At 42.7% G+C, this 27562-nt stretch overlaps 1 protein-coding gene across 1 annotated transcript in view; it reads right to left on the bottom strand.

Moving 5' to 3' along the window:
- The window catches only part of LOC115391399 (protein kinase C-binding protein NELL1), a 314577-nt gene extending 288770 nt beyond the window's left edge, over positions 1–25807 (bottom strand). Inside the window, exons 1-2 of the mRNA XM_030095681.1 lie at positions 25662–25807; positions 25057–25185 (exon numbers count right to left, since the gene is read on the bottom strand). Coding sequence (XP_029951541.1) covers positions 25057–25185; positions 25662–25710 — 178 coding nt within the window. The 5' untranslated portion in view covers positions 25711–25807. The remainder of the gene's footprint in view (positions 1–25056; positions 25186–25661) is intronic.
- Positions 25808–27562: the final 1755 nt, after the last annotated feature.

Below are 27562 nucleotides of genomic sequence, written 5' to 3'. Positions count from 1 at the left end.
ACTTTCTTTTTTTTTTTTAATTCCGACGTCCTTTGATCTTCCACTGGAGAGTTGCGTATTTGCTCTTTCCAAGCACTGAAGCTTAAATCGTCATGGCGGGTACAGTACGGGATCCGCGCCGTATCCTTCTGCTTCTGACCGGTCAAAGACAACTCAGACCTTGTTTCATTAAACAGGCCATACCTTCGTTTTGTCTTTTCTAAATGCTACAGCGAGATGTTAAGCAAAATAAACCAACTCTCTAACGTGCCCCATCAAAGTCACAAACGATTTAACCTCCATCAATGTGATCAACGTGCCACTTGTGATGAAAGCAGACAGGTGGATGTTTTCCACTTTTCTGCCTGATGTAATGCAGACAAAGTCAAATGCAAGACCATAATAAATGTTTTAGTTGTATAGGTGGTTTTTTTTTACTATTTATTATGGAAATAAACATCTTACCAAAATCTCCAACTTAGTGTGAGGCAAAGGGCGTGAATATTAAGTTTTCTCTCGTGACGTAGCTCATAATGCAGAAGAGAGACATTGATAGCAGAAAGACAAGCAGAAACCTTGAGGCTTGAGGAAATATGACAAATTTTGTAGCACAAGGCAGCCACACCATTATCAGCATTATCAGTTGAAAAGTAAAATACAAAATCACTTAAAAAAAAGTGTTTGGAGCTCATCACCACAGACCGAGGCAATCCTATAGCTACAGACGGCATATCATTACAGACAAACAAAGACTTTGGACATGAAATTCAATCTTAAGGCAACACCATTAAGGTACAAGCACATTTGATTTTAATTGAAGCGTAATCCATTAAACTAATGTATTCTGGCATGTATGGCGAATCTAGCCCAATTCTTCCAAATGGAGCCCCTGCTGTTTCAAGCGCACTCAGGATAAAATGGAACAACATTAAAGAATATAAAACATTAAAAGTGCTTCAAAAGTACAAAGCGTCAACGCTTCAATCAGCCTCCATTGTGAGGGGAAAGAACAGAAGCAGAATGTGACACACTCAAACTTTGACAACGCTCGCTGCCAATGGGGGGAGAAAAAAAAGTATGAGATGAAGGAGACAGAAGGAGCTCACACTCACAGGAGTACACTCCTGCTGAGGAGCTGGCCCTCCGCAATAATGAGGGTCGTGTAAAGTCTGTGGGACTGTAAGCACACAGCTCCAACTTGTCACAGTGGTAACATGCAGCTCAAGAAACTGACACAGATAAGTCATTCATCTCACCCTCTTCAGAGACCTTCTTACAATCTGTGCAACACTAAATCTTCTCGGAGCGGCGACGCCATTCTCCAAAAGTCTGGGGTAGCCACAGATCTGGCTGCGGAGCGGGTTGCCATCTGAAAGTATCTAAAGAACAATTCCTGCTTTAGGCAGGAATCAGGTCTATTTTTCACAATCGGCTTTATTGTTGAGATTGTACTTATTTTCCATAAAAATTGTTTTTGTTTTTTTTGTGAAAAATATATTTTTATCTCGAATATTCTGCACCACATCAAAGAACAATTTTAAATTAAAGGTTATCACTACATTGTTTTACCAATTCGACCCACGCAAGGTGAAATTTAGCTGTTCTGAACTGAAATCTGCTTGACACCCCTGCTCTTAGTCAAATGCCGTCATCCTTTACATCCAGATACAACTCCCACACTTTCCTGTACTTCTTTGTTTTTGGTAAAATCAGCTGTGTTTCTCCCAGAAAAATCTGAGCTTGATGGCACAAACATCCTCTGATCATTAATAAAAGTCTTTGCTCAGAACTGCTGTAGAAAACAAGGCCCCGGTCCGACCCACTCAAGGCGAAATTGGGATGTTTGTTTGCTCCTGAACTAAAACGTGTTAGACGCCCCTGACCGACAATGACACCACCCGGTTAATTCAAAACGCCAAAATCTGACCGAAGCTCCTGAAATTAAGCAAACCGGAGTGAAACCATTTCAGTGTTTGGTCTGACTCAAAAATTTGCATCATTAAGAACGAGGCAGGAAATGAAAACCTTCACTGAACTAACATGAAAAGATTATCCCAGCACAGCCCTGATCTAAAAATCCACCTGAGAATATGAACACAAGAGTGTAACTTAATGCGATGAAATCAGGGATGATAGTTGTCTTTAACTTGGTAGAAACTAACAAAAAGAAAGACTTAGGGACTGTAAGGAAATAAAAGAAGCTTTGAGCAAGTAAACTGAGAGTGTTTGTATTTTAGCAAATCATTTCCATTCAGAACAAGAGAGGAAGTGGATTAGGCAGCGGGGTTGTTGGGAAATTTTCTATGAATATATTTTGTCTTTGTGTTCTACTCTGAGACTGGATCGCAATTGAAATCCATTGTCAGTTGCCACGAATCCAAGCAGAACGCAGCCTTTGCAAGTTGTGAAGAAAAAGAAATTCAAAAAGCTCATGAAACAGAGTTTAGCTTCTCAGAAATGAAAATATGCACCAGACGAATCACTGCAGCAGAAATAAGACTCACTGGCTTCTCTTTTGGTTCTCGATGTCTTGTCATCCTTTGTCAGCAGGATCATGCTTGACATTAAGAAAATAATTACGCCATTTTGTATTTTATAGGTCCTTTAATGACACCTTTGAAGCCTACGGGGTGTGTGCGCTTGATAATTAAAATTGATTTTGGGGGGAGAATATCTTGAAGTCGAGGACAATCCTCTTGAGAATGGAGGGAATTAATTAAACATTAAACCAATTTTTCGAAAGACAAATGTTGTCCTGAGAGTGCGGTTCAAAACTTTCATCATCGCCTTCCTGCTCCAGTCTGGGGCAGACCCGTCTCAGTATGAATCAACACTGCAGCGCGATTGCACGCTTTCTCCAAGCCTGGTTAAGTTTAGATGTGGACACATTGCGTCTGTGCTGCCTTTAAATGTTGCATTACGGCTCGCTCGAGACTGAATCTACAAGCTTCTCCAAAACATCCCCCCTGCTGTTCTCAGAGTTAGTGTTCGGCAGCCGTATCAATAAGTTACGGCGGACTCTGAGCCATCTCGGACAAATTTGGAGAAGAAGCGCAGCTGTGAAAAGGAGCATCATCACAAAACTGTGCAGCTTGAGGTGTGAGGAAAAATATATGTGCATTAATTCCTCAGAAACAAAAACTAAAAATACATTTTTAATGCAAAAATAAGTCATTGGCAAACAAATACATGCCACAAATGCATACATCAGACGTCAAAGTGGAGAGCGGAGTCTGTTTTTACATGACATTTTCAATTAAAAACTGAAAACTTTCACTATGTTTTAGGATCCATTTATACAACAATGGTGACTGAAGCCACTGAAAACACAACTTCTTAATTAAAAATGCTCCCTCTGTCTCCGTGTAAAATCAGGAAAAATACTTCACCTGTCTCTGACACACTGCTACTGCGCCGCATTTAAACCACGACCGTAGTAAATAGTTCTTCTGCACATTATGTGAGTAGATCGACAATGTGTCTGTCCATATAAATATCCATTTTCTCAGCATTGTTAATATTTACAGCATATTGTTTTCTACACGTTTGGTTTCATTAAAAAAAAACAACCAACAGCGCCCAGCCTGGCATGCTAACTACATCTTTTTCTTTCAGCATTTCTCTAATTTTCCATGTCAATGGACATTGTTTTCAAAATGTTGTGTAAAACAACATTTATCTTTAAAGGTGTATTAAGGAGTTTTTCAACTTTAAAAATGCTTATTTTCCACCATAAATATGTTGCAAATATTCAGTGGTGTGTAGAATGTGCCCTGACATATTCATTGCAAGTACCGCTAACAGCGCTAAATTGTCACTTGAAAGTTGCAGTGGGGAGAATTTGAGAGGATGTGACGTAATGTGCGCTCCCACTGACCTGACTTCCTTAGCTTTCGTTTTGTCCGCCATTACTCCGCCAGATGCTTAGCGAGCAACAACTGAGCAGTACTGAGGACCGGCTACAACTCCAGCACAGACCCCACCAGGCAAAAGAAACTCAAATTTTACTCGAGTGCAACTTAAAGAGCGAGGAAGGAGTTCCCCTCTTCCGTGCACGTACATGGACGCAAGACACAGACACGAGCGTTTCACTAAGCTGCAGTTACGCCCAAGGCCTGCAGGGGCCGTTGTTTTGCATGAAACATGCAAACTTCTTAATTCACCTTTAATGAAAACACAAAAACGAAAACATTTTTTCACAATGGTCTATTGCTTGGTTACATATGATGCTTAAATGACAAAATCCTGAAGACAAAAATATTTATTTAGACAGATTTCTGAGGGCGATTGGGAGCCACTGAAGAGGGGCTAAAGAACTTGGGTTGTAGCTCAATTTCCAAATGTGAAGTAGTCAAGAGGCAGAGAGAGACGATGATGATGATGGGGAGGCTGATGAAGAGAAAGGTCTAGAGGGAAGAGAAGTTAAAGAACTGTTGAATTTCATCACAGATCTTGCTTAGATTAACTATCACAAATACATGATCTTAAACGTCTTCTAGATAGTATTACAAGTGGCACAAACTTGATAGAACAAAACTTTATCTTTCATGTATCTAATTAAAACAAACCAATAAACATCCGCAGAGTTGCTGTGAAAAATAAGGAAATGCTGTATTCACACTGACCCTACCCTGCCTGACAGGAAGAAAACTCAATCAGGCCCTTTCTGTAGCTATTGATTAAACCTGCACAACATTCAGGAGGAAATATGAACCGTTCCTCCTCAGAGAACTCCTTCAGCTCAGCCATATTTAGCAATTTAACGAACAGCAATAAACAGCAAGCTGGCATTTTCCCAACATTATCTGCAGCAATCTTTCCTGAATCGCAATAAAAGCACAGTGCAAAAATGCCAAAGACATATTTAAGAGAATGCACAGTAAACTCTAATATCTCTATTTGAGCTCTCCGCCATGAAATGTACAAGTTTCAAACAAATCATAAAGGGTTATGCTCAAGTGATATAAGCTTTACTGAAATACCAGTGTGTAATCTATATGATGGGTGCAAATGAGATATAAAACTACTGATGGATTCTTCACGTCGGCAATTAGTTTCACGCCTACAGATATTAAACTCTTACCAGTACTAACCTGTTTCATGGATTTCAATCGGAGTTAATCCCACAACACCTGGCAAAACCCGGCCTGGCTGAACTCATACCGAGCAGAATTTAACCAACCGTTTTCACCACAGACAGGAAAGTGCATCAAAGGACGCCAAAGCGGCGTGACAGCCTGTAAATGTTTGCCTCCGTTCCCTTTGACAAACCTACAGCCGTCAACGTGACAGCGTTACCTCGCTGTCATGTCAAAGAGGAGAGCTGTGAGCTCCTGGCACGAGTCCCCCGTCTGCCGCGCCGATAATCACCACCACGCTCCGCTCCTCACCCCCACATGTGAAACACTTTCAGAAGATGTCTTGAAGAAGTTTCTCATCGCCTGGAGGCAAGTGAAGTTTCATCTGCTACTTTGAACATGAAAATCAGCCCGACTGGTCTGGCAGGGTGTTCTCATGGCAACGGTGATACGCTCCTGCCTCTGATTTGGTATGTTATGGGTTTCATCTCGAGTTGAGAGGTCGTCTGTGACACATTTTACCTTGAAGTTGCCACGGCTGCATCCTCTTGTACGGTGCATTAATAACGCAGCCTGCTGTAGATGACAATACCGCTCTCAGATCCCATTGTATTTTACACCTGTACCTTGATTAGACCGCATCTGTAATATTTTTGTGCTTATTTGGTTTTATGTGGTATACAGAGCTTTTAGTTTATCCACATTTTCAAGTGAAATGTGAAAACTGGATCATTGAAATGAGGTGCGTTCTGCCTTGTTTACACAAGAACGACCTGCTGGAAACTGGTGTTGTCATATTTCCCCTTTGCCATGGAGCACCGAGCCCACAGAAACACAGAATGAAAAGAGGAGTTGGACATCTGAACTCAACAGGGAGTAAAAGCAACATGGAAGATGATCTGTTACAAAGTTAAAGACAAGCAACAGAAGGATTTCAGAAAAAGATAATAAGACTTAAAAAGTTGGACAACGAAGACAATATGATGGTGAAATGTCTCTTAAAAGATTAATGGCTGGAATCTTCAATATTCATGCAGGCAGCTGTGATAAATGAACAGTGAGCGTTATTTTATGCCTCGGTCAGACAGACATCTCAGGCGACCCTGACCAACCACGGCGGTCCACTGTTCTCAAGAGTTCCACCAGCTGCCGTCAGGTTGTCGATTCAGTTTACCATCATGAAGATGCAACAACACACAAGAACTGCTTTGTTCCAAATGCCACTGCTCTGCTTAATTATTGTAAATAGTCAGTGTGTGTACATCGTATGGTATATATCTTACTGCTGGCTGCACCATTAATTGCCGACTGGGGATAATCAACTTTACCTTGGACTCAATACTGAGTGTGTTCCCAAAGAAGATCAGCTTCCATGTGCGTGTGTGCAAAATAACAAGTTTCCGTCTATTTTTATCAGTGCACATTGTCATTAAGACTAACCATATTAGCTTAACGTTCAACATTAGTGGTGCCGACTTGCGAGGGGGTGTGAATTCAATCTTTTAGGTGACAAATCACGCATATCCCCACTGTTCGGTGTAATAACCATTCCAAAAGCAGACGCATGAATCTTTATGGCCGAGTCACCGAAGCAGTTCAAGATTAAACCCAAAAGACACGCCAAAATATCCACAACCAGCGTTCTATTTTTTAGGTAATAGTTTTGGCTATTGGGTGCATCCCCTACAACATCCCTAAATGTCATCAGCTGTAATTAGTCGAAACAGAACAAATTCCAGTTCCACTCTATGATGGGTTATAAAGCCACTGGAGTGAACGTGAATGCAATTACAGTGTGACTGTGATACCATCAAAACAAAGACAATGGCTCCGGGCAGGACAAAGCAGGGCTAATTATATCGGGCTTCTGATGGAGATAGGAAGGTGCTGAAGGCTCATTCCTGCACCTTCTACCAACAGTTTGAGACGGCGATAAATAGACAGAGCTTAATTGCTCCACTCTGGGGTTACTGTGCCAGTTTCCAGTCATGCAGCCGTGTGTATCAGACGAAAACCGTTTTATTTTTTGTATGACATTTCTCTGTGTGTGATAATGAGCCACACTTTTAACACAGCTTTGAAAGTAGCATAATGCACCATTGCTACTGTTTTCCAGTCAGGTTTAAACTTGCATAGTTCATAAGAAAAATCCAAGGGGTCTGCACAATATAAACACAACAACACAGTTTGCTTCTGTCTAAATCATAAAAATGGAAAAGATGAATCGTTAAAGGAGAAAGCAATCCAGCCTCCTTCTGTGCACCGAGCTCTGAGGGGAGCTGCAGTGTGTGCTGTTATTATTAAAGCTGTTGAATGTGTGTATCTGTGAGTGTGCTGCACATCAGAATCAGGTGGAGGACTCAGGCTTGTAACTTCTGTCATCTTGCAAATATTGGGGTCCAAATATCCTTTTCCTTTATCTGTAATGTGTCGATTCAAAAACTCACAAACATGACAGGTAATTCTGCTGCGAGGCTGATGATGAAATTATACTTAGAAAATGACGTTCAACAATATTAAGAATATATAAAACTTATAAAATATCAAAATTTGTTTAATTATTGGGAGGAATTAATTAAACTATGTGTAAATAATATATTGAAAAAACAACTTTTGTATACAAACCCCCAATTGTAAAGAATATTAAACCAAAATAGGGCCACATTGTGAGTTAATCACTCCTGCTTCACAGTAATGGAGCCCTGGTTTGAATCCAGGCTGAGAGTCCCATCTGTATAGATGATGCATGTTCTCCTTGTATCTATGTGTGTATGTCACGTTTCTCTGGTTAACAACAAAAACCTGGATACAGCTGTAAAAAAAGATTGATGGATGGTTATTTTTCCAAGCAGACTAGAGGAAGGGAGTTGTGGTCTGAAAGACGGGCGGGCATTTCTGGTCCTCCAGGGCCGCAGCTCTGCATGTTTTCATGAGCTCAAACACACCTGAATTTAATCAATGGTTCATGATGAAGCTCTGCAGAAAGCCTGAGAACAAGCCAATCATTCATATATCAGGTGTGTTGAAGTGAAGATATATTGAAACTGTGCAGGAATGTGGCTTTCGACGACCAGGTACCATGCATGACTAACCCTGCAGAAATGACCAAAACTGACCCGTGTGAAGGAGGATACTGTGAATGGTTGTCCTGTACAGTGACAGCTTCAGACCAACTGTTGAATTTGTCTTAGCAGTGGTGTTTTCTGTGGAAATATCAGGTGTAATTTAGTGTAAAAAAAATTTGATTCAAATGTCAATCCATCCATTGTTCAGGTCAGAAGTTGCATGATCAACAAACTCTACCTCCAAAACTCTTTAGTTTTCCTGCCCACATGGAGTCCTTACAACCAACATAGGCTGAAGTGTCTGGCGAAATGTTTCATCCCTGTCTTCTTTGAGGGACAAACGCGTTGTACTCATTCTGATGCATGAAACCATCCAGCAGTGTCTACATCCCACACTCTGCCCTCTCTGTACTCATCAGTGGCATCTTGCTCTTTGATTAAAAATTCCCTTTCTAGGTGGCCTTTCATTGCCTCCGACGGTCGTTAGCATTATCTCTTGGCGTCACAACTGCCTGCTTTGGGGATTAACTTCATTGTAGGGAATTGGCGCTTGTTGCAGAGTACGCTGTTAACACATCTCACATCTATGGGTTTCAAACATATGGCCTGTGTGCCAGAACTGACTTATCACTGGGTTCAATCCAGCCCGTGGAAACACAAAGCAAACATCAACCTTCATTTATCAATGAAAGTCACTGATGTTTCCGACTTATTCAGGATTAAATATTAACGGTGCTGAAAACAGACCAACTGCTAGCAAAGTAGCATTAGCATCAAAGCCAAACTGTGGGAGTTTATTAAAACATCGATGTTTAAAGCAGTGAATGAATAATCAGAGATCAGTTTGGTACATTTTGCATCGAGTAGCATCGCTGAAAATGGCTGTTTGATGCAACTGCACCTGTTTTTCTGAAATCATATACTTTTTTTCAAAACGTGCATAAAATACACTTCCATAAAAGGAAAAACTAAAAGTAAAGGTCATTACACTGCCTGGTCTGAACAATTTGAGATCAAAATGGGCTCCTGGATGAAACTGAGTTATACCCCTCTGCTATAAAACTGTTCAAACATGTGCTAAAGGCTCATAACTGTTGAAATAATCCCCTGAATAAGAATTGTTTTTGATATATTAGAAAAAGTTATTTGGAATTTCATCTGAGATTTTAGTCTGAAACAAAGAAATACATCGGCCAGAAAGACTTTCAAATTTGAAACTGATGAGACATGAGCTCAAGATAAACATCTCTGGAGTGGTGTAATAAAACTTATGTTTCAGAGGTTGAAGTATCTCCGAGTTGGAAGACTGAAAAGTAGAAGGGAAACACTCTCTGGAGACGCTGGCATAAGAAGGATGAAAGTAAAACCTCACTGGGATTAAACCAATGTTCCACAAACAAAACCTGGCGCCATCAGACTCATTTCAAATATGCGATAATTGCATTGAAATCTCACAGATGGTAAAATAAAGGAATTAATCCTACAGTTTGCTTCCAAAAAACTGCACAAGGCTGTCTCACTGCAGGGCTTAAACACTAGAAATGGGCTGTTTAGAGTAAACTCTTGCTATTGATTCTGGTCCCAGGGGACCATGACACTGTGTACCAATTATTTGGATTCCAGCACCGAGTGTGCCAGATGAGATCATGCTGCCCACAGTCGACAGAAGGCACTTGAATGTGGCCAGCATTCCTCTGCGCTGCTTTTAATTTGACATCAGGGGGGCGATAGAGACACGTCTGTCCCTTTAAAAGATATCACCCTCATGTACAATGAATAATTCAAATGGAATAATTCCACTGAGGTTCCCGTGAGGTGGGACCAGTGTCTCGCCTCCTCCAGCAGTAGGACAGCCAGGAAACTCATACATAAAAGATGAAAGGTTTGATAGCCTCCATTGGATTCAGCGGGCTGGGATTGTGAGCCACGGAGTTTCCAGTCGTAGCCTGGCTTAGCTGCTCGCAGCCTGTGAACTGCCCACGGCCTCTTGGGCCTGGCTGCATGGGGCTCTCTCTGTAATATCTGTGCCATATGCAATGAGGCTCTGCTCTGCAGTCAGAAGGGGGTGAAGGTATAAATAGCAACAACATGGATGGTGGAGAAAATGAGACCACACTGAAATCTCCCAGTTCAAAGCCAGTTCACTTAAGATCCGCTGGAATGGTGCTGAAGCCACCTGCTGCTTAAAAATCAATGATTTTTCTTCTCCTGATCGACTTCTCATCTGTTTGTGTTTATCAATTCATCAAAATTTTGAGCATGTGTCATCACATATCCTCTTGTCTTCAAACCACCTGCCGTCTAATTTCAGCGCTCTCTTCACAATTGAAAGCTAAAATTGTCACTTTTTTTTTCCTTTTTTGCGCGACATGCAGCTTAGTCTGATCTTCACGGCGTCAGAAGAGACAGATCCGTTCGAGTGGAGCCAAACCCTCTGCCTGCCCAATCGCCTGACGCGGGCATGATAACATTTCACTGGAGCACATCAAAGATTGGCATATTTTGACTTTCTAAAACAGGGGTAACATGCAGAGTGCTGATATGCTCAGAAGAAAGAAAAACCTCGCAGTGAGGCTTGGATTAATCGGCCTGCCTGCCTTGTTAACCTCCTCCCTTCCTCAGTTACCCCAGAGGGAACACGCAACACCAAACGCAAAGGGCTGAAACATTTTCGGTTCAGGACATTTATGTTTTGATTATGTGTCAAGAAACTATCTGTGAAGAGGCATAAACGGCCATCAACTGGATGATGAACTCCAACACCACTGAACACTTGATGGATTTTAATCCTTGTTGGAACCACATGTTCATATTGATTTATACCCAGTGACTCCCAACTGTCAAGGACACCTGTCAACACGAGATTGGATGCGGGTTAAAACACCACTTAATCTATTAAGAGGAAATTTAAGAGTGAAACATCGCTTTGGGGGAATGTAATGCAAAGAAATCCTTCAAAGCCACAAAGCTGCAGCTTCTCTGTCTAACGGTCGACATGTGGGCTTATCAGTTGGCTTCCAGGTTTGATTTTCAGCGAGGCAAACCATTGCAGGTCCAATCCAAGATTTTCAGGGCACAGAATCCATTTATGTGATTTATCTCAGCCACAGCAGACCACTAAAAATAAATGTTATCTTCACATTACAGTGCATACCTTGACTCCTGAAGTGTAAATAATTGCTGAGATAGGATAATATCATGGGTAGACCTTAATCAGAGATGAGCAAGATGGATTATTACGACGGCCGCAAAACGTTTATTGTAAGACTCCGTTTGCACGACGACGCTCCAAGTGAAAACACATCGTTTTTGCATTTTTGCATCAGAAACGTTTTATGTTTGTGTCGCAACATTTTGAAAATGATATTCGTTTACACGGGAACGGCAGAAATAGTGAAAATGATGTACTGGTGGGTGCTGCAGTTTGTTTTTGGAAAGAAACCGCACACACATACACATGATACACATTAACAACTGAGAGTACACAGATGCTAAAACAGGTGACTCTTAAGTATGAAACTACCAAGTCCCGGGAAAAAGTATATAAACTAGTACAATTATCATCATAATTGCCAATGTTTGCCGTGGCTCAGATGTTCAGATGCTCAGATGTTTCCGTCACACATAAGGTTGATGGTTCAAACTCTGATCTTGCCCAAGGACAAGAAACTGAACCCACAATTACTTATGATTGGTGAGTGTATGTCCATAAGTCAAATACTAAACCTTAACAACTTTTTTGATGAAAACAAGTGTGTCTCAACAGCTCTGAAGAAGCTGCTACCCTTTCTGTAACTTTGTATTTCACCCTGTTTATAAAAAAAAAAAAAAGTGTGGCTGGCACTTCAGATTACAGAGGTACTTCTCTGCAGCAATGACTTAAAACATGAAAATTTGTATATTTCTGTTATTTTAACAAGTTGCAGGGCTTCAACTTTGGCTTCAGATAAGAACCTTTAATTCTAGTTCTTATTATGTTTGGCACTGCTTAAATTTCCTCCCGGTTTCAGAGTTAACTGTCGTGAGTGTGAAGTGGAGCTGTTCACTCCGTGGTGGTGCTGATTATCATTTCACAACCAGGCTGCTTTGGTTCACTTCACTATTCTGATACTGTGCTCAGAAACATTGTTATGCAAAGCAAGAGAGAAAGATTTTATGGGGATAAATTTCAGCTGTAATAGGTTTGAAGTTCGGAAAAAAAAAAGTGGATATAGCAAATCAAATGCCACAATTTCTAAAAATGTTGGAGGGACAGTATGTAAAAAGTAAATAAAATAACAAATGTGATGGGTCGGCCCCATCACTGAATGTGGGCAGTGCTCACACACATACGTGCACGCACATTCTCACATGCGGCACGTCAAACATTTCTCGCTCCCTTTGGTTCTCTACATCACTCACAAAGGCTGCCTCGATTCCTCCCTAAACTATTTTGTAGTTCAGCTGAGGGTGCACACTCGACAGTCTCACACATTGGCTCTCGTACATTTACACTCACCATGGACGCCATGCTGCTGCCCCCGCAAGCGGCCGAACAGGGGCGCGCCTACAGCCTCGGTCCTGTAGGGGCACTTGGTAGGGAAAATGGTCACCCTGCATAGATTTTTAGACTAATTATGTGTATTTTTATTTCATTTTAAGAGTGTATTTTGAACTAAGAAATGAACTAAACTAATGAGAGGTTTACTATTTCCTTTTAAGTGATGCACAATATGATTTTATTTTGTCTAGTGGCTGCGAATATGCCATTTTTCAGTATACTATTTTCTTTTTTCTGATACGCCCAAAGGGAGGGGCTTATGAAATCTAAGAAAGTCATTTTCTCTTGTGAAAGTCTCAGAGTGTTGGTGGTACAGATCCAGATATCAAGAGTCCTTTTTCCGACTGTAAACCTACTGATTTTCTTGGATGTATTGGCTGGAGGAAGGAGCTATGGTAGAGATCAAACCAGAACAAAGCCTCATCTTGCAAAAACTTGCAAGGGTTTTTTTTTTCTTTCTTTTTTTTTTTCTTTTTTACTGTGCATGTTTGGAGCAGTGAAATAAACACGTTTTTGAATCGTCGACTTCAACCACCCAATATTATTAAGACGTTCGCAGAAGTAATTCGATGTGTCCATATCAGATGTTATTAGATCAACAGTTGTCACCTTTTCAATTTGAAAGCAGGGCACACCCTGAAATAGGGTACATCCTGGACAGGTCACCAGTCCATGACGGAGCAGACAGACCATCACTTTCACTCTAAAGATCAAATTAGTGTGTGTGCAGACACTAGATTACATAGGAAACGCAGGAAAACTGCAAAAAATGGCCCACTATATTCTAGATTGCTAACCACTGATCGGGCTATAAATTGTGCATCGAATATCAAGCATTGAATATCTATTAATCCTGAGTTATTGAGTCACTTTAACTTCCAGAGTATCTATAACAGCATCAGTGAAGCGACGGAGACTCCTGGATTGTACCTGCTGGTCAGAAGGGCCTTTCTGTACAATTAAATTCTGTGGAGCAAAGACTGTTCAAAAATGTGTTAAGCAACCGCTGACTGCAATCAATACAAATATGAACACAAGTGGCTGGAGACTTTCCACAATTGAGAGCTATTAAAAGCAGGCCCAGTATTGGATCATTGACAAAATCTTCAACATGAAAAATATTGAAGATGAAGTTGCAGACACAGTGTGTTTGAGCTTTTTTCCATAGCACTGCATCAGTGCAGATTTCTTTATTTTTTGATATTTTCCGTTTTTCTCTTTGGGTGTTGAAATGGTGAGAACCACCATGAGAGGATACCTGTTTTATACTCAGCTTGGGGGCTGTCTCTGTGGCCCCTCAAATGTAGCCTGACAGACAGATTTTTAGGGCGGGTAATGATATCCTAAACTGCCCTGGTATTACCCAGTTTTATTTATTTCCCTCCAAACTACCACTGACTACCTCCTGACCAGAGCGCAGTAAACTGTTTATCTTCAAATAATCACAACTTGTTCATTTATTGGCGTTCTGTAATGAATGTAATGAAGCTTTACTATGTGGGCAGCGTGCCACAGCAGGCTGCATGAGTCAGCTGTTTCACACACTCAGCATCTGGTGAGGCATCAAATCAAAGTTGTATCCATACAGTCCCTGATGGCTGAGAGACGACAGCAAAGAAAAACATACACCATTACAGATAATTAGAAAAGCTTGTATTTAGAGGCAGTAATTGTTGTAATCAGCAGTAATCACCATGCCCTGACTCAATTTTAGCTTGAAAACGTCATGTGAAACATTTTCCTATCAGCAGTGAGAAAACATCATTAGAACGCCACCGTCAGGACCTTCAGCGATTATCTAAGACTTGAATTGTGCTTGATTTGTTTTTCTGTCAGTCAGAGATGAGTCAAGGTAATTTGAGAATCTGGTAAACTGTTGATATTAAGTCTGGGTTTTATGCACCTGTGGACAGACTGATAGTGATCTTGCTGTGGAAAGATGAGAGCTGGCTCTCTTGGAAACTCAGCCCGGTCTCAGGTCTATTTACTGACTGAGCGTACAGAAATGGATGTCTGTATTTTCTTTTCTCAGATTTATGTCTTGTATTCTTGGAAAATGATGAAACCAGATATTTACTGGGGATGCTTTGAGCGGTCTCTGTGTCTGAGGATCGGGTCGCCGGGCACCCTGCCGTCGGCTGCCACCCAATCCACATTGCACCCGGCCCCTACGGTTCCCTCGGTGGGTGGTGAACCCACCGGAGGACGAAATTCGCCCTGAGTATCTTAAGTCTCTGGATGTGCAGGGACTGTCTTGGTTGACACGTCTCTGTAACACCGCATGGCGGTCGGGGACGGTGCCTCTGGATTGGCAGACTGAGGTGGTGGTCCCCCTGTTTAAAAAGGGGGACCGGAGGGTGTGCTCCAACTATAGGGGGATCACACTCCTCAGCCTCCCTGGGAAAGTCTATTCCAGGGTACTGGAGAGGAGGATTCGACCGATAGCCGAACCTCGGATTAAGGAGGAACAATGCGGTTTTTGTCCTGGTCATGGAACAGTGGACCAGCTCTATACCCTCCATAGGGTGCTCGAGGGTTCGTGGGAGTTCGCCCAACCAGTCCACATGTGTTTTGTGGACTTGGAGAAGGTGTTTGACCGCGTCCCTCGTGGTGTCTTGTGGGGGGTGCTCCGGGAATACGGAGTCCGGGGCCCCTTGTTAAGGGACGTCCAGTCTTTGTATGAGCGGAGTAGGAGCCTGGTCCGCATTGCCGGCAGTAAAGGCCCGTCCATGCTTCACATGTCCACCTGGGTGCGCGTTGGTCCGCATGACGTAAAAATCGTCATGAATTCCTGTCCGCTAGGGTCCGCGCGGACCGATCCGCGGAAGTCCGCGCCGCAGCCAGATTTTGAGACCGCGTTGCGCATTGCCCGCAGGTCGCGGAAGTGTACGCATGCGCCAGAGCGCCATAGCAAACAAAACATGACGGTAAAAGGGAAAGTAGACGGAGCTCCAGCCTGATGGCTCCACTTTAAAGACACCGAAAGAGTGAAAAACTCGTGGAAAGAGAGAGCAGACTCTGTCTGGAGGGAGGAGAAGGTCCGCAGACAGAAGTGAATCGCTCCGGCGCCACCCCCGCAATTCAGAAACGGGAAAAAAAGGCTAAATAAACTTTAATACTTCTTGATAATGTCCTGACAATGTATGTGTTTAATTTTCTCTAAATAATCCATAATAAAGGAGCAGATAAACAGTCTGTAGTGCCGGAAAAGCTTCTCGAGGCTGCGTGGATCACCACGCCTGCATGGGACGCGCACAGCTGTGCTCAAAATGTAGTATGGGAGAAAGCGCGTCCGCATCGGTGGTGCGCGGACCTTCCAAAGCGGACGCGGAAACGCGTACATGTGAAGCATGGACCAGCCTTAAGTCAGACCTGTTCCCGGTGCATGTTGGACTCCGGCAGTTCTGCCCTTTGTCACCGGTTCTGTTCATAATCTTTATGGACATCGAACCTGGACCAACAGCATGCACTGGGGCGGTTCGCAGCCGAGTGTGAAGCGACAGATGAGGATCAGCACCTCCAAATCCGAGGCCATGGTCCTCGACCGGAAGAAGGTGGCTTGCCTCCCTCCAGGTCGGTGGAGAGACTCTGGTCCAAGTGGAGGAGTTTAAGTATCTTGGGGTCTTGTTCACAAGTGAGGGACGGATGGAACGTGAGATCGACAGGCGGATCGGTGCAGCGGCTGCAGTGATGCAGTCGTATCGTTCCGTTGTGGTGAAGAGGGAGCTGAGCCGAAAGGCGAAGCTCTCGATTTACCGGTCAATCTATGTTCCCACCCTCACCTATGGTCATGAGCTTTGGGTCATGATGGAAAGGACAAGATCCCAGATACAAGCGGCTGAAATGAGCTTCCTCCGTAGGAGGGCTGGGCGCTCCCTTAGAGATAGGGTGAGGAGCTCGGTCACCAGGGAGGAGCTTGGAGTAGAGCCGCTACTCCTCCGCATCGAGAGGAACCAGCTGAGGTGGCTCGGGCATCTGGTTAGGATGCCTCCTGGATGCCTCCCTAGGGAGGTTTTCTGGGCATGTCCCACTGGGAGGAGACCCCGGGGAAGACCCAGGACACGCTGGAGAGACTATGTCTCTCAGCTGGCCTGGGAACGCCTTGGGATCCTCCCAGAGCAGCTGGAGGAAGTGTCTGGAGACAGGGAAGTTTGGGCATCCCTGCTGAGACTGCTGCCCCCGCGACCCGGCCCCAGATAAGCGGTAGAAAATGGATGGATGGATGGATGCTTTGAGCAACAAATAATTCACAACTCACTGGAATAAAAATAACGACTCATTTCTCCCCCCTTAAATTAACAAAGTGATGATCAAACAAGACATTTTAGATCCTTGGCTAAAAAAACAAGACACCAAATGCTGATTACATTGAAAGGTTTGTCCATGTGCCTATAAACATAAGCACTGAAGCTAATAATATACACAAAAATATGCATTTGAAAAGTTTCAAAACTATAAGGATACTGTACAATAAAGACAAACAGCATTGCTTTTAGACGTTTCTGAATCCGTGGTGTTGGAATAATTCAGCTTAAACAGAAAATAGCAACAAGATGTTGATTAGTGAAAACGTAAAACGATAGTATTGTTTTGATTTCCTCTAAAAGGGCAACTTTTTGAAAATGTTTTGGATCCATTATTGTCTGGACAGAGGAAACACTGCTAATGCACATGTGCATAACATGCAACGTATAATAGCAATCCAACTTTCCCCATCTGCCCGAATGATAGTCTGTGTACTTTAGGGCTGCACGATATTGGAAAAAACTGACATTGCGATTTTTGGGGGGCTTGCGATATATTGCGATATATATTGTGATATTAAAAATAGAAGAATTTTCACCAGATGACCTGAATAGCTCCATTTGGGGAGATGGCCACTTGAGAGAAATACGTGGTGTTTCATACCGCTTGTCGAGATGCTGATCATTTTTTCAAATCCCTCTTTAACGATCCACTGTGTTCAATGGCACCATGTCTTTTGCTAGGTAAAAAGTTATTGCATCCATGATTTGTCGATGCTGCTTGGAGTTCCTATCATACGGTGTATTGCTGGCAAAGGCTACTGTAATTGTTTTTTGAGAAGATGAAGTTTCACCTGGGGTCTTTGGTTTTGCACTGGAAATACAGGAGCTTGTGATGGCGTTTCAAATGGTCCAACAGGTTTGACGTATTACCTCGTGTTGAGGCAACCATGACGAGGCACTGTCGGCAGAGAACGTTTTTTTTGTTCCGTATCGTATTTTTTTTATAGCCGAAATACATCCAAATTTCACATGTTGACCTTCTTTCGGGGACTAAATCCTCCGTCTCTTCCTCCTGCATGTCGCCTGTGTTCAGAGTGTACTTGCCATCATTAATGTTCACAGGATATTGTTCTAATCCAATGTGTGGTTTTATTGCAAGAGCAAACAACAGCTGACAAGTGGCCCTACATGAAAACAACATGGAATCTTTCTGAAACGGCGACTCAGAAATGTTGCGTCTTCACTCAAAAACTCACCTTAACAAGATCTGAGTTTCTAGTGTTTCTCACCTTAATTACTCATGATTGTTGCCAGCTGTGTCTAATTAATCCCCACTCCTCCTGTGTATGGATTTTTTCTTCCCTTTTTTCTTTCAAGTTTGGGATTAATCCTATACTTTTACCTGATGGACAGACGTCCCATGCACTGGACTTTGCATGTTTTGTGAATTTGAATAAAGTATTTGGTTGGAGCTTGCTGTGCCCTATATCTGTAACTCGATAATAAAGATTTTAAGGGCTTGAAGTATACCAAAATCCTTCCTGGTTTTCAATTAGCAATTCATTTATTGTCATTGTTCTCGTGTTAGTTGAATAAAATACAGTAAATTGATTTTTTTGAGTGTTTTTCATATTGGTGTTTGTAGTTACAATTTGGGGGCATCTCAGTAATTTCTGTTTACTTCTACAAGAGAGACAGCACCAACTTTTTGAAGAAACATTCAATTTCTTGACTGAAAATGGGTAATTTTCAGAATTGGCTTGTTCTTCATTACATCCTTCTTTCACCTGTCACAATATATATTTTTCCGCTCAAAAAACGGCGCGCTCAGCAGCAGCTCGACAAAAGAAGGAGCAGCAGTTTTCTTGTAAACTTGGCTTTAAAGGATTGTGGATGGGAGACCTGTGATGAGCTCTGGATTACTTGTCTACTCTGTTGTGTTGGAAAATCTAAACTATTGTGGCAGAAGTTCTGCTCTTTCTGACTGACTTTGAGGCACAAAAGACAGCGTTAAAACTTTCTTCTCTAATTTCTTTGTCTGGACATGAACCCCGGAGAACTGGAGCCTCACAAATCCAGCCAACCATATTTTAGAGATTCAGCTTTCACAAGCAGTTCAAGCAGTTTCTGTAAGCACTCTGTATTTTTGTCATTTTCTGTTTATTTGTCCATTGATTTCGGCAGCTGTTTTTTTTTTTTTTCCAAGACAGTTTTTGTATTCTCTTGTCCAATATTGGGCATTACGATTGCATTTCTATGAGCTTAAGGTTGTTTCTTACATTACAGCCATGTTGTCATAGGTATATTAAAGGTCCAGTAACTTCAAAAGTGCAATATGTGAAATGTATTGATGCTTTCTACTAACAGAAAATAAATGGATCTAATTAGCTAACTAATGTGCAAAACTCGACACTGCACCACCAGGCTCATCTACATTCAACCAAATAAACACACGATTCTAAAAAGTTACAGAATCACTTTTTATAAGCACAACACTGGTGTTTTCAAGTGATTTCTGCATGTAAAGACAGCTCCTGCTCAGGTGATCGATAAGCCAGAGCCCCTGGCAAAGAAAAAGTTTCACTCAATGTTTGAGAGTCTGACTGCTTTTCATATTTTTGCTGCATTTCAATTTGTTCCTGTTGGCTATCATCACTTTTGTGCATTTCCCCTGGCAAACCTGGCATGTGCAGCCAATGTAAAAAAAACAACAAAAACAAAAACAAAACAAAACAAAAAAAGTTTTCACAGTTGGACTTCATTCAACGACTCAAGGAAGTTTTCTAAAAGTGCTAACCATGCTGCATTTGGTTAGCCATAAAAAAAAAGACAGCTATTGCTTATTATTAAGAAAGGCGAGTGTTTAATTGCAGTATGCACACTTCAAAGCTGTGTATTTACTGAACAATGTTTCAGTGCGAGTTTCTGCATTAAATGAGTCTGGGCGGAAGAAAAAAAAGCAAAAAAAAACTTTGACTGGTATCGACAGGAGGTGGTCGATTAAACGTTAATTACAGGCCATTTAATCTTTAACACCAGACTGCAGAGTAGTTATATGTTCAGGATAATTGGCCTAAAAGGCTGATAGGAGGTGAGTTTATAGATCTCGGGGATATCGGGATAAAAGCTGTGTTCCTTGTAACCATTTAACTATCTTAAGATTAGCGATTCTCAGCAAGGAGATCAATGAAAAGGAAGGAATCTATACTGACCAGACACATCCACACGTTTGAAACATGCATTATGGGTGCTTCACTTCAGCAAATTTAAAAAACTACAAAAAAGAAAAAAAAAAAACTTTACTGAACTGAAAACATTTTAGCTCGTGTTGCATCAGGATTTGGACAATAATACCATCAACCTCTACTGAAACCCCTTCACTGCATCAGTATAAACCACAAGAAATGCAATATTATATGAATATTCCATCTCTTATTATATTCAACCTTGTGAAGCTTTAGATATACTAAACTAAATTACTCTTTGGATAAAACTCAAAAGGAAAAAGAAATCACTCACAACTTCACAGCTAAGAGGGTAAAAATGCCAAAATGTGTCCTTGGTATTAAAAAAAAAAGAAAAGAGAGAGAGTACGTACAGTGCGGTGGCAGCAGCAGCTTCTCGAGTGCTTTGTTTAACTGTACTCAGCCAAGAGGCCGGTGACAAAACACACTCCCATCTTTCACTCTTGGATATCTTTTCAAAAGTTAAAAAAGATGACATCCATGTTCAGTCAGATGACTAAAGCTTGCTGTCGCATCAGTGAACGAGCAATTATGCTTTAAAGGATGAGCAATACGTACAATAATGCACAGCAAAGATTCGTGTTCCGATGCGTTTATTTGCAAACGGAGCGTCACAACACAGATACGAAATGACCCGCGCGATAATGTATCTGGGATGTGAACAAGCATCAGGTCAGAGCAGCACTCACACTCTAGTGTTGACTGCGCGATTCCAGCCTGCACCAGAAGAAAGACGAGCGAAAGCGAAACTATCTCTCGTCATGGTCTTACGATCTGTGGCAGTGAACAGGGATCACGGTCATCATCATGGTCGTGCAACTATGGACAGCACAGCCATGACGACTCATACTATGAAATACAGCTACTAACAACCAATAGAAGTGTGAGGAAGAATGCATTTAACATATACAGTATGATCTAAAGACTGAACTTGTAGATCTTGCGAGAATGTAATTCCACACAGCATGAAGCCAGCTCATTCATTGACAAGCAGGAGGAGATTATCACATAATCAAAGTGACTGTTGCTAAACGGATCATCACAAGGGCTGTATGGACTGCAGGGACTTAAGAACCTCAATCCACAACAGGCGCTATCTTGTCTAAGTGGGTTTTAGCTATATTTCTGAGCACAATCTTGTATTGTTCTGTTTCCACAGGCTGATGTACATTTCTGATAACAATTCTCACAGATGCAGAAGCTGATTACCGGTTTAAGGCAGGAAGCCGAGCAATAAGCCCCCATTTCAGCCAAGCAGCCTGCGTCTGTGTTGCTGTGGAGAGAGCTACAGTATACCAACAAGAACAATAATTTGTGGCTTCCTATGAGGGTAAAACGCTGAGCCACATTCTTCTCTCCTTCCATAACAAGCTTTTTTTCCTGCTAATAAATGATACTGCAACTGCTTAATTAGCTTCATTAATTCATTCCCTGAATGCACCAGAGGTGCTTGAAGATATCTAAAAGATAACGTTGGGATTCTTGTGCAATTCTTCTGTAATTTTTGCCGTCATCATCCAGCTCGATGTACCATTAGATGTTTTTTATTAACTACAAATCACAGTGCTGCAGCTATTACACTTGGAGGATTGCGAAAATGAAATGCCATTTGCTCTGTGATGTACTACAGGCAGTAATGGGATCAATGCTGAACAGAAGCAGCAACACGTGAGCGATCCAACCACAAGACACTCACCAAAGAGTCTAACTCTATAGGTCTGTCCTGGAGGCCTCACTGACGAGTGATAGAGATTATCGGATTGAGTCTTTTTTCATGAAGTTGCTGTATTGTTCTGCTGTGCTAAAAATAAAGCAAGCTTTCTGGTCAGTGGTCAGTCCACATCCCCATCTTCACCCACGGTCATGGACTTTGCGTCATGACCGAGAGAGTGAGACGGCACAAGTGGCAAAGTGGATTTTCTTTCTCTGGGTGTCGAGCCTCTTTCTCCTGACAGAGCGAGGGAGAAACTCAACTCACAGCTGCCACTCCACCAGGAGAAGCACGTTGGGGTGGTCCAGACGCCCCCGTGTCTCCTGCATTAAGAGATTCAGACACGCACCAGGCACCTTCCAACAGGGACGGAGCGCCGAGGAAGCGCTGGAGAAATGCTCACTCTCCTTCAGTGTGTGCGGAGGAGTCTGTGTGGGAGAGATGTCTGGCATCCTCTGGTCTTATATGGACTGAGCAGGAAAGAAAAGAACACCTCACACACTGATGTGTATGTTGATCATGCAAGCTGCGCACGAGACAACACACCTTTCCATACTCATTTTTTATCCTTCCACAGATCAATAAAGGTTTATCGGATCTTGAACAGTCATGTTCACCAGCTGTGGACAACCTGAAGCATCGGCGTCACTTTGACAAGCCGTCAGAGACGGAATCTAACCACAGACTGGCAGAGCAGGATACCAGAACATCACCCTCACTTCAAATCTAAGTCAACATCAGGACAGAATGTGGTCTGAGTAATGAGGTTGACAATCTGGGCTCCAGTGAGGGAGAGGAAACTGGGTCACAGCCCTCATCTGGTCAAACTAACTTCATTCAATGTATCACAGTCGTTCCAGCAATGTAAGCAATCCCATTCATTAAAAAAAAAAGGCAATTATTCCAAATATGCTAATTTCTCAGCAATTAGCTGAGCTTTGTTCACTGTTATCACTGAGGGATTATTAACATTTTTCTCTCCTTTCATCACAAGGTCGGATCACAGAATCTGATAAGGACCTTTCAGCTGAAACAGCGCTCGTCTTTCGTGCGAAACCTTCATTGTGTTGCTGTTGCACTGCGCTGAAAGAGAGGAGATACTGAAATCTATTTTCTCACACAAACCATCTGTTGTTTGTGAATCAATGGCTAAGTGGGAGACTGGTGAAAATGGTTCAAGTGTCCGGGCGAGGATGGTGCCAGAGCGCTCTCTTTAACCGTCACTTAAAGTCAAAAGCGCAGCTCTGCCCTGTTTTCCAGCCATTTCACAAGCACCACAATATGTTCCCCCCACATTTTATGCAATCCGACGAATGAAACATGATATTAAGATCAGCGCACAGCCCGACTGGGTACCGTGTACATAAATCATCTTGAATAATCACTGACCCAATCAGCCACAGTGGTTCCAGCACAGCTTCCGCTCGACAGTTAATCATGAACTGTTTGCTGCTGTAACCCACTGGAATATCAACTTCCCCATTTTTCAAAAGAAGGAACCTTTTAATTGCCGCAACTTTGGCATACACGCAGAGCGTGCAGCCATCTGGGTTATGCGGCCATGAAAGCGGCACTAGGGCAGGCAACGTGTTAAATAGGTCATAGGCGCGCATCGTCTCCGAGCACCACAGGTCCCACCCCCCACCCCCCCCCCCCCCCCCCCCCCCATTGGATTAGCCCCCCGTTTCCCAGACTATCTGTCCGCTGCACCCCGACCCCGGGAGCCTGGAAACGGCACGGAGAGCAGCTTGGCGTGGGAGTGTGTGTGTGTGTGTGTGTGTGTGTGTGTGTGTGTGTGTGTGTGTGTGTGTGTGTGTGTATCATTTAAAAAGTAAGGCTCTGCACGCCGTATGGCCTCCAGCCCTGAATCTTGGACAGCTTCACCTCAGCAGAGTTGGCCAAGCTGCCCTGCCTTCATTCATACACAGCCAGTGGCACACTAAGCCAAGCACTCTCAAAAATAAAACCACACACACACACACGCACACACACACACACACACACACACACACACACACACACGGACGCACACCATCACTCTGCTTTATATGAGCCTCATCACCCAGAGCTGCTGTTTTTGGATTTGAGCTTCTGGCGTTTGTGCCAGTATCTTTGAATTTGAATGGTGATGATGGAAAAAGAAATACATGCTGTATTCCTTCGGCTAAGAAAACAACGGACCACAAGTAGAGGACAAAACTTCAACTGCTGTTGAAAATCAACCCATCAAAATTAACAGGAATATGATTCAAAGTGTTTTTTTAATGAGGCTTCTGTCAAAAGAGTATTTATAGTAAGTGATTGATCAAACTTAAAGTCTGTCTGTCTATATTTCTATGGGAAGTTCACTGTTTTGTTTTGTTTTTTTAATCCAGGGAGCCTTTTCTGAAGCCGCATCCAAGCACAAACTAAAAACAACAGAACATAAACTGTCAGGTAAACACTGATGAAATCATCTTGATTTTTCTCTCCCTCCGTGTTCTTTTTCACATCCCTTCTCCTTTGTGTTGTCTGTCACTCTGCTACAAGTCTAAATCTGAAGCACTACAGGTAGAAGGAGCCAGTCGTCTCCACAGTTCAGAGAAGAAAACCACCACAGCAATCGTCTGACACCGGAGCAACATCTTAAGCAACAAACCCTCAATCCAGTTTCTCACTATTGTACTCCTAACTTCTTTTTCTTTTTTTCCACTTTTTCTTGGGAATACCTTTCTTGAACAGTTCTTTTCAGGGTCCCCACAGTAAAAAAAAATAAAAAAAAATAAATAAATAAAATAAAAATCACTAGACATCTAATAACCTTTGAGATCACACACAGAGGATAGCACTGGAAACTATGCAAAATGCTGTCGAAATCCAATGTGAGACAGTCAGCAGCACAGCCATGTGTGTCCAGGAAGATCCTGGACATCTGCTGCCTGGGACAAATTAAATGTGGAGTAATTATGAGCGGAAGCTCCCTGGGGTGCTCTGTCTCAGCAGCTCTCCTAATGCTGTGACACCGAAAGGTGTGGCGCTGCACGGCTCTGATCACACCAACTAATGAAACAAAGACTCTGCGCGTGTGTCTGTGTCTGTGCGGTGTGTGTGTGTGTGCGCGCGCGCGCATCCATGGTGCGTAAAACAAAGACGTTCCTTGAACTTGAGTAGCGCAACTAATGAAGAAATCGTTAGAAGCGTGAGTGCCTCACCTCGGAAAAGGAAAGCTTTGCTGCTGTTGTGGAGACCTGCCACTTGGGTAATTCCATAGGTGGCATTAGCCAGGTCAAGTTCATGGATGATGTCTATCTGGTAGTCTTGATCTGATCCGAAAGCCGAAACTGGAGAGGAGAGAGAAAAAAGGATGAGAAGAGGCGCATAAACTACCTGCTGGACTGATCTGAACTAAATGTTTTAATCACGAAACACGGGAGGTGTTCAGAATGTACGCACTCAAACATCTGTGTGAAAAAAGTCAGTTTTTCTTCGACATTCACTGTTTTAGTGAAGGATAAATGTCTAGGAAAAAACGGCGTAAGCCCGCAGCCATCACCTGTAATTCCCCAAAGACAGGAGAGGTGCACTGTGCGTTCAGGTAAAATGTGTAATCTATTCTATCTAAAGCCAACTGGTACTGTAAAATACAAAGTTATAACTCGTTTTGAAAAAAATAAATAAAATAAAACAATTTGCTACAATCCAAAGACATTCCTAACAAATTTGAGATGCGCACTATAGAAGCAACCCGGAGAGCTTCAAGAGAAGCTGAAAAGAAATACTTATTGCAGTAACGGGGTGGTTCTCAGCTTGTACTTACATGGTTTAGTAAAAAAGAAAAGGGATAACAGGGCCACGTAAAAATCCATTTGTGTCGGAGTTGCGCTGTTAAGAGTCCGTTAAGAGTCTGCGCTCCGCCGCGTATCCACACTAACCCGCTCCGGTGCGTCTGGCGTCTGTGCGCCTCTCTCACCTCGCCTGGATGTGGAGGAACGGAGGAATGGTCCACAGCCCAGGAGCAGGGGTTCCCTCTCCGACTAACCCGATCTTTCTAAAGCTGTGGATTATATCCGCTCCGCCACCGCACGGCGTAAAATCCCGCGCCGGGTTGTGTTTATTCCCGGCAGCGATTAAAGCGGACTTCGATGGGGAAATCTGTGATATCCTCAGCGGTTAATTTTGCAACTATCCCCCTTTTCAGGACGCAGAAAGTTCCAGTTTTAGAGGTGAGAAAGGGTCTTTGAAAAAAAAAAGTCCGCGAGCGGAGGATGTGGGAATTATCTCGTGCAAGACTGTTTCTACTTGTCTCGACGGAGATGAATCAAGGAACGTTTCAGTCTTGTGCGTTAAAGTTAAACCAATGAGCTTGACGGCGTCTGATTCGCCGAATTCAGACACTGTGGAGCGCAGAAAACGAGTTTATTCTTAAGATTCACGCAGCTTTCAGTGTGAGATCCTCCAACTCCTCAATCCTTTCCTCTCCCTGCAGGTTTTCCCCCTTTGGAAGATCCCTGGGATTTAAGAGCGCTGCTCCACAAGTCCTCTCTCCTCTGGGGCCAGTCTTTATTGAGAACCATTAATCACACCCTTCCCCTGCCTGCTTCTAATTTGTGCACATTGTCAGGTTGTCTGGGGTTACCTGCACCAACACAATCTGATGAGGACCAGGACTGCTGCAGTGTGTGTGTGTGTGTGTATGTGTGTGTGTGTATAGACATACATACACACAGCGAGCTCCGCCTACTCCACCTGTGCCTCAGTGCTGCACACCAGGGATGGTGTAATGTCTGCTTTGGGATGCAGGTCACCGTTCCACCTTCACAAATTAGACTGTAAACAACAGCAGGTTTCAGCAAGCACACATAACCAGTGATCCAGAGCCCAGACGTCCACGTTTCAGGGTTAAGGTAAAACATATCTGAAATAGCGTAATACAGGCTGCACAGGTTGTCTAAAAGTGGGAATATTTATGGTTTGAGTCCTGGTGCAGACGCCTATGTTTGAGCTATGCCTGAAACATATAGGCTGTGACTAATTGTCAATAAAGCAGTGGAGAAGATGAATGGATAATATAACAGGTTGCAAAGCAGCCTGGAGAAAAAAAGAAAGAGAAACTTGGTAAATCGTTACTGGACTGGCACTGGAGTTGACAGGCAACATAATTTATGCCTTTCAGACTTTCAATACATAAAAAAAGGAGCAATTAAAGTGCTTAGTGTTGTTGAGTTCATTTAGATTTTTTATTTATTTATTTATTATTTGGTTCTGTCATAAACATCACGATCATGAGAGGAATTATCTACTAAAGCACAGCAGATGTAACATTAAAGTTCCCACAGCCAGCCAAGGAGAAGACAGAGGAAAGGAGCAGCTGATTGAAATGAACACACATTTTGACAAATTCTTATTTCAGTGCCAGCTCTTCTCTTTCAGTGCTTCATCGCAGAAATAAAACAATGCTGGCAATTTACCAAGCTTAACCAGCAAGACCAAATCACTGTCCTTGCACATGAAACTGCATTTATCAAACTATTCAAAAGTATTAAAAAAAAGTGACTATACTTGGAGATGCACACAAAAAAGCTACACTTCTTAAGATTCACTTCGCACGACACTTTTGACAACCTCTGTTTGTGCATTTTCTTAATGATCCCATTGAAGTAGCTCAGGGTGTTTCCCCGACTCACTTCAACCCATCTGGTGATCATGTTGTTGTTGCCC

Source organism: Salarias fasciatus, chromosome 1 (genome assembly GCF_902148845.1).
Source record: "Salarias fasciatus chromosome 1, fSalaFa1.1, whole genome shotgun sequence".
NCBI classification, from domain to species: Eukaryota; Metazoa; Chordata; class Actinopteri; order Blenniiformes; family Blenniidae; genus Salarias; species Salarias fasciatus.
Note: the sequence above shows the minus strand (reverse complement) of the source record. Positions and strands in the feature narration are given on the sequence as shown.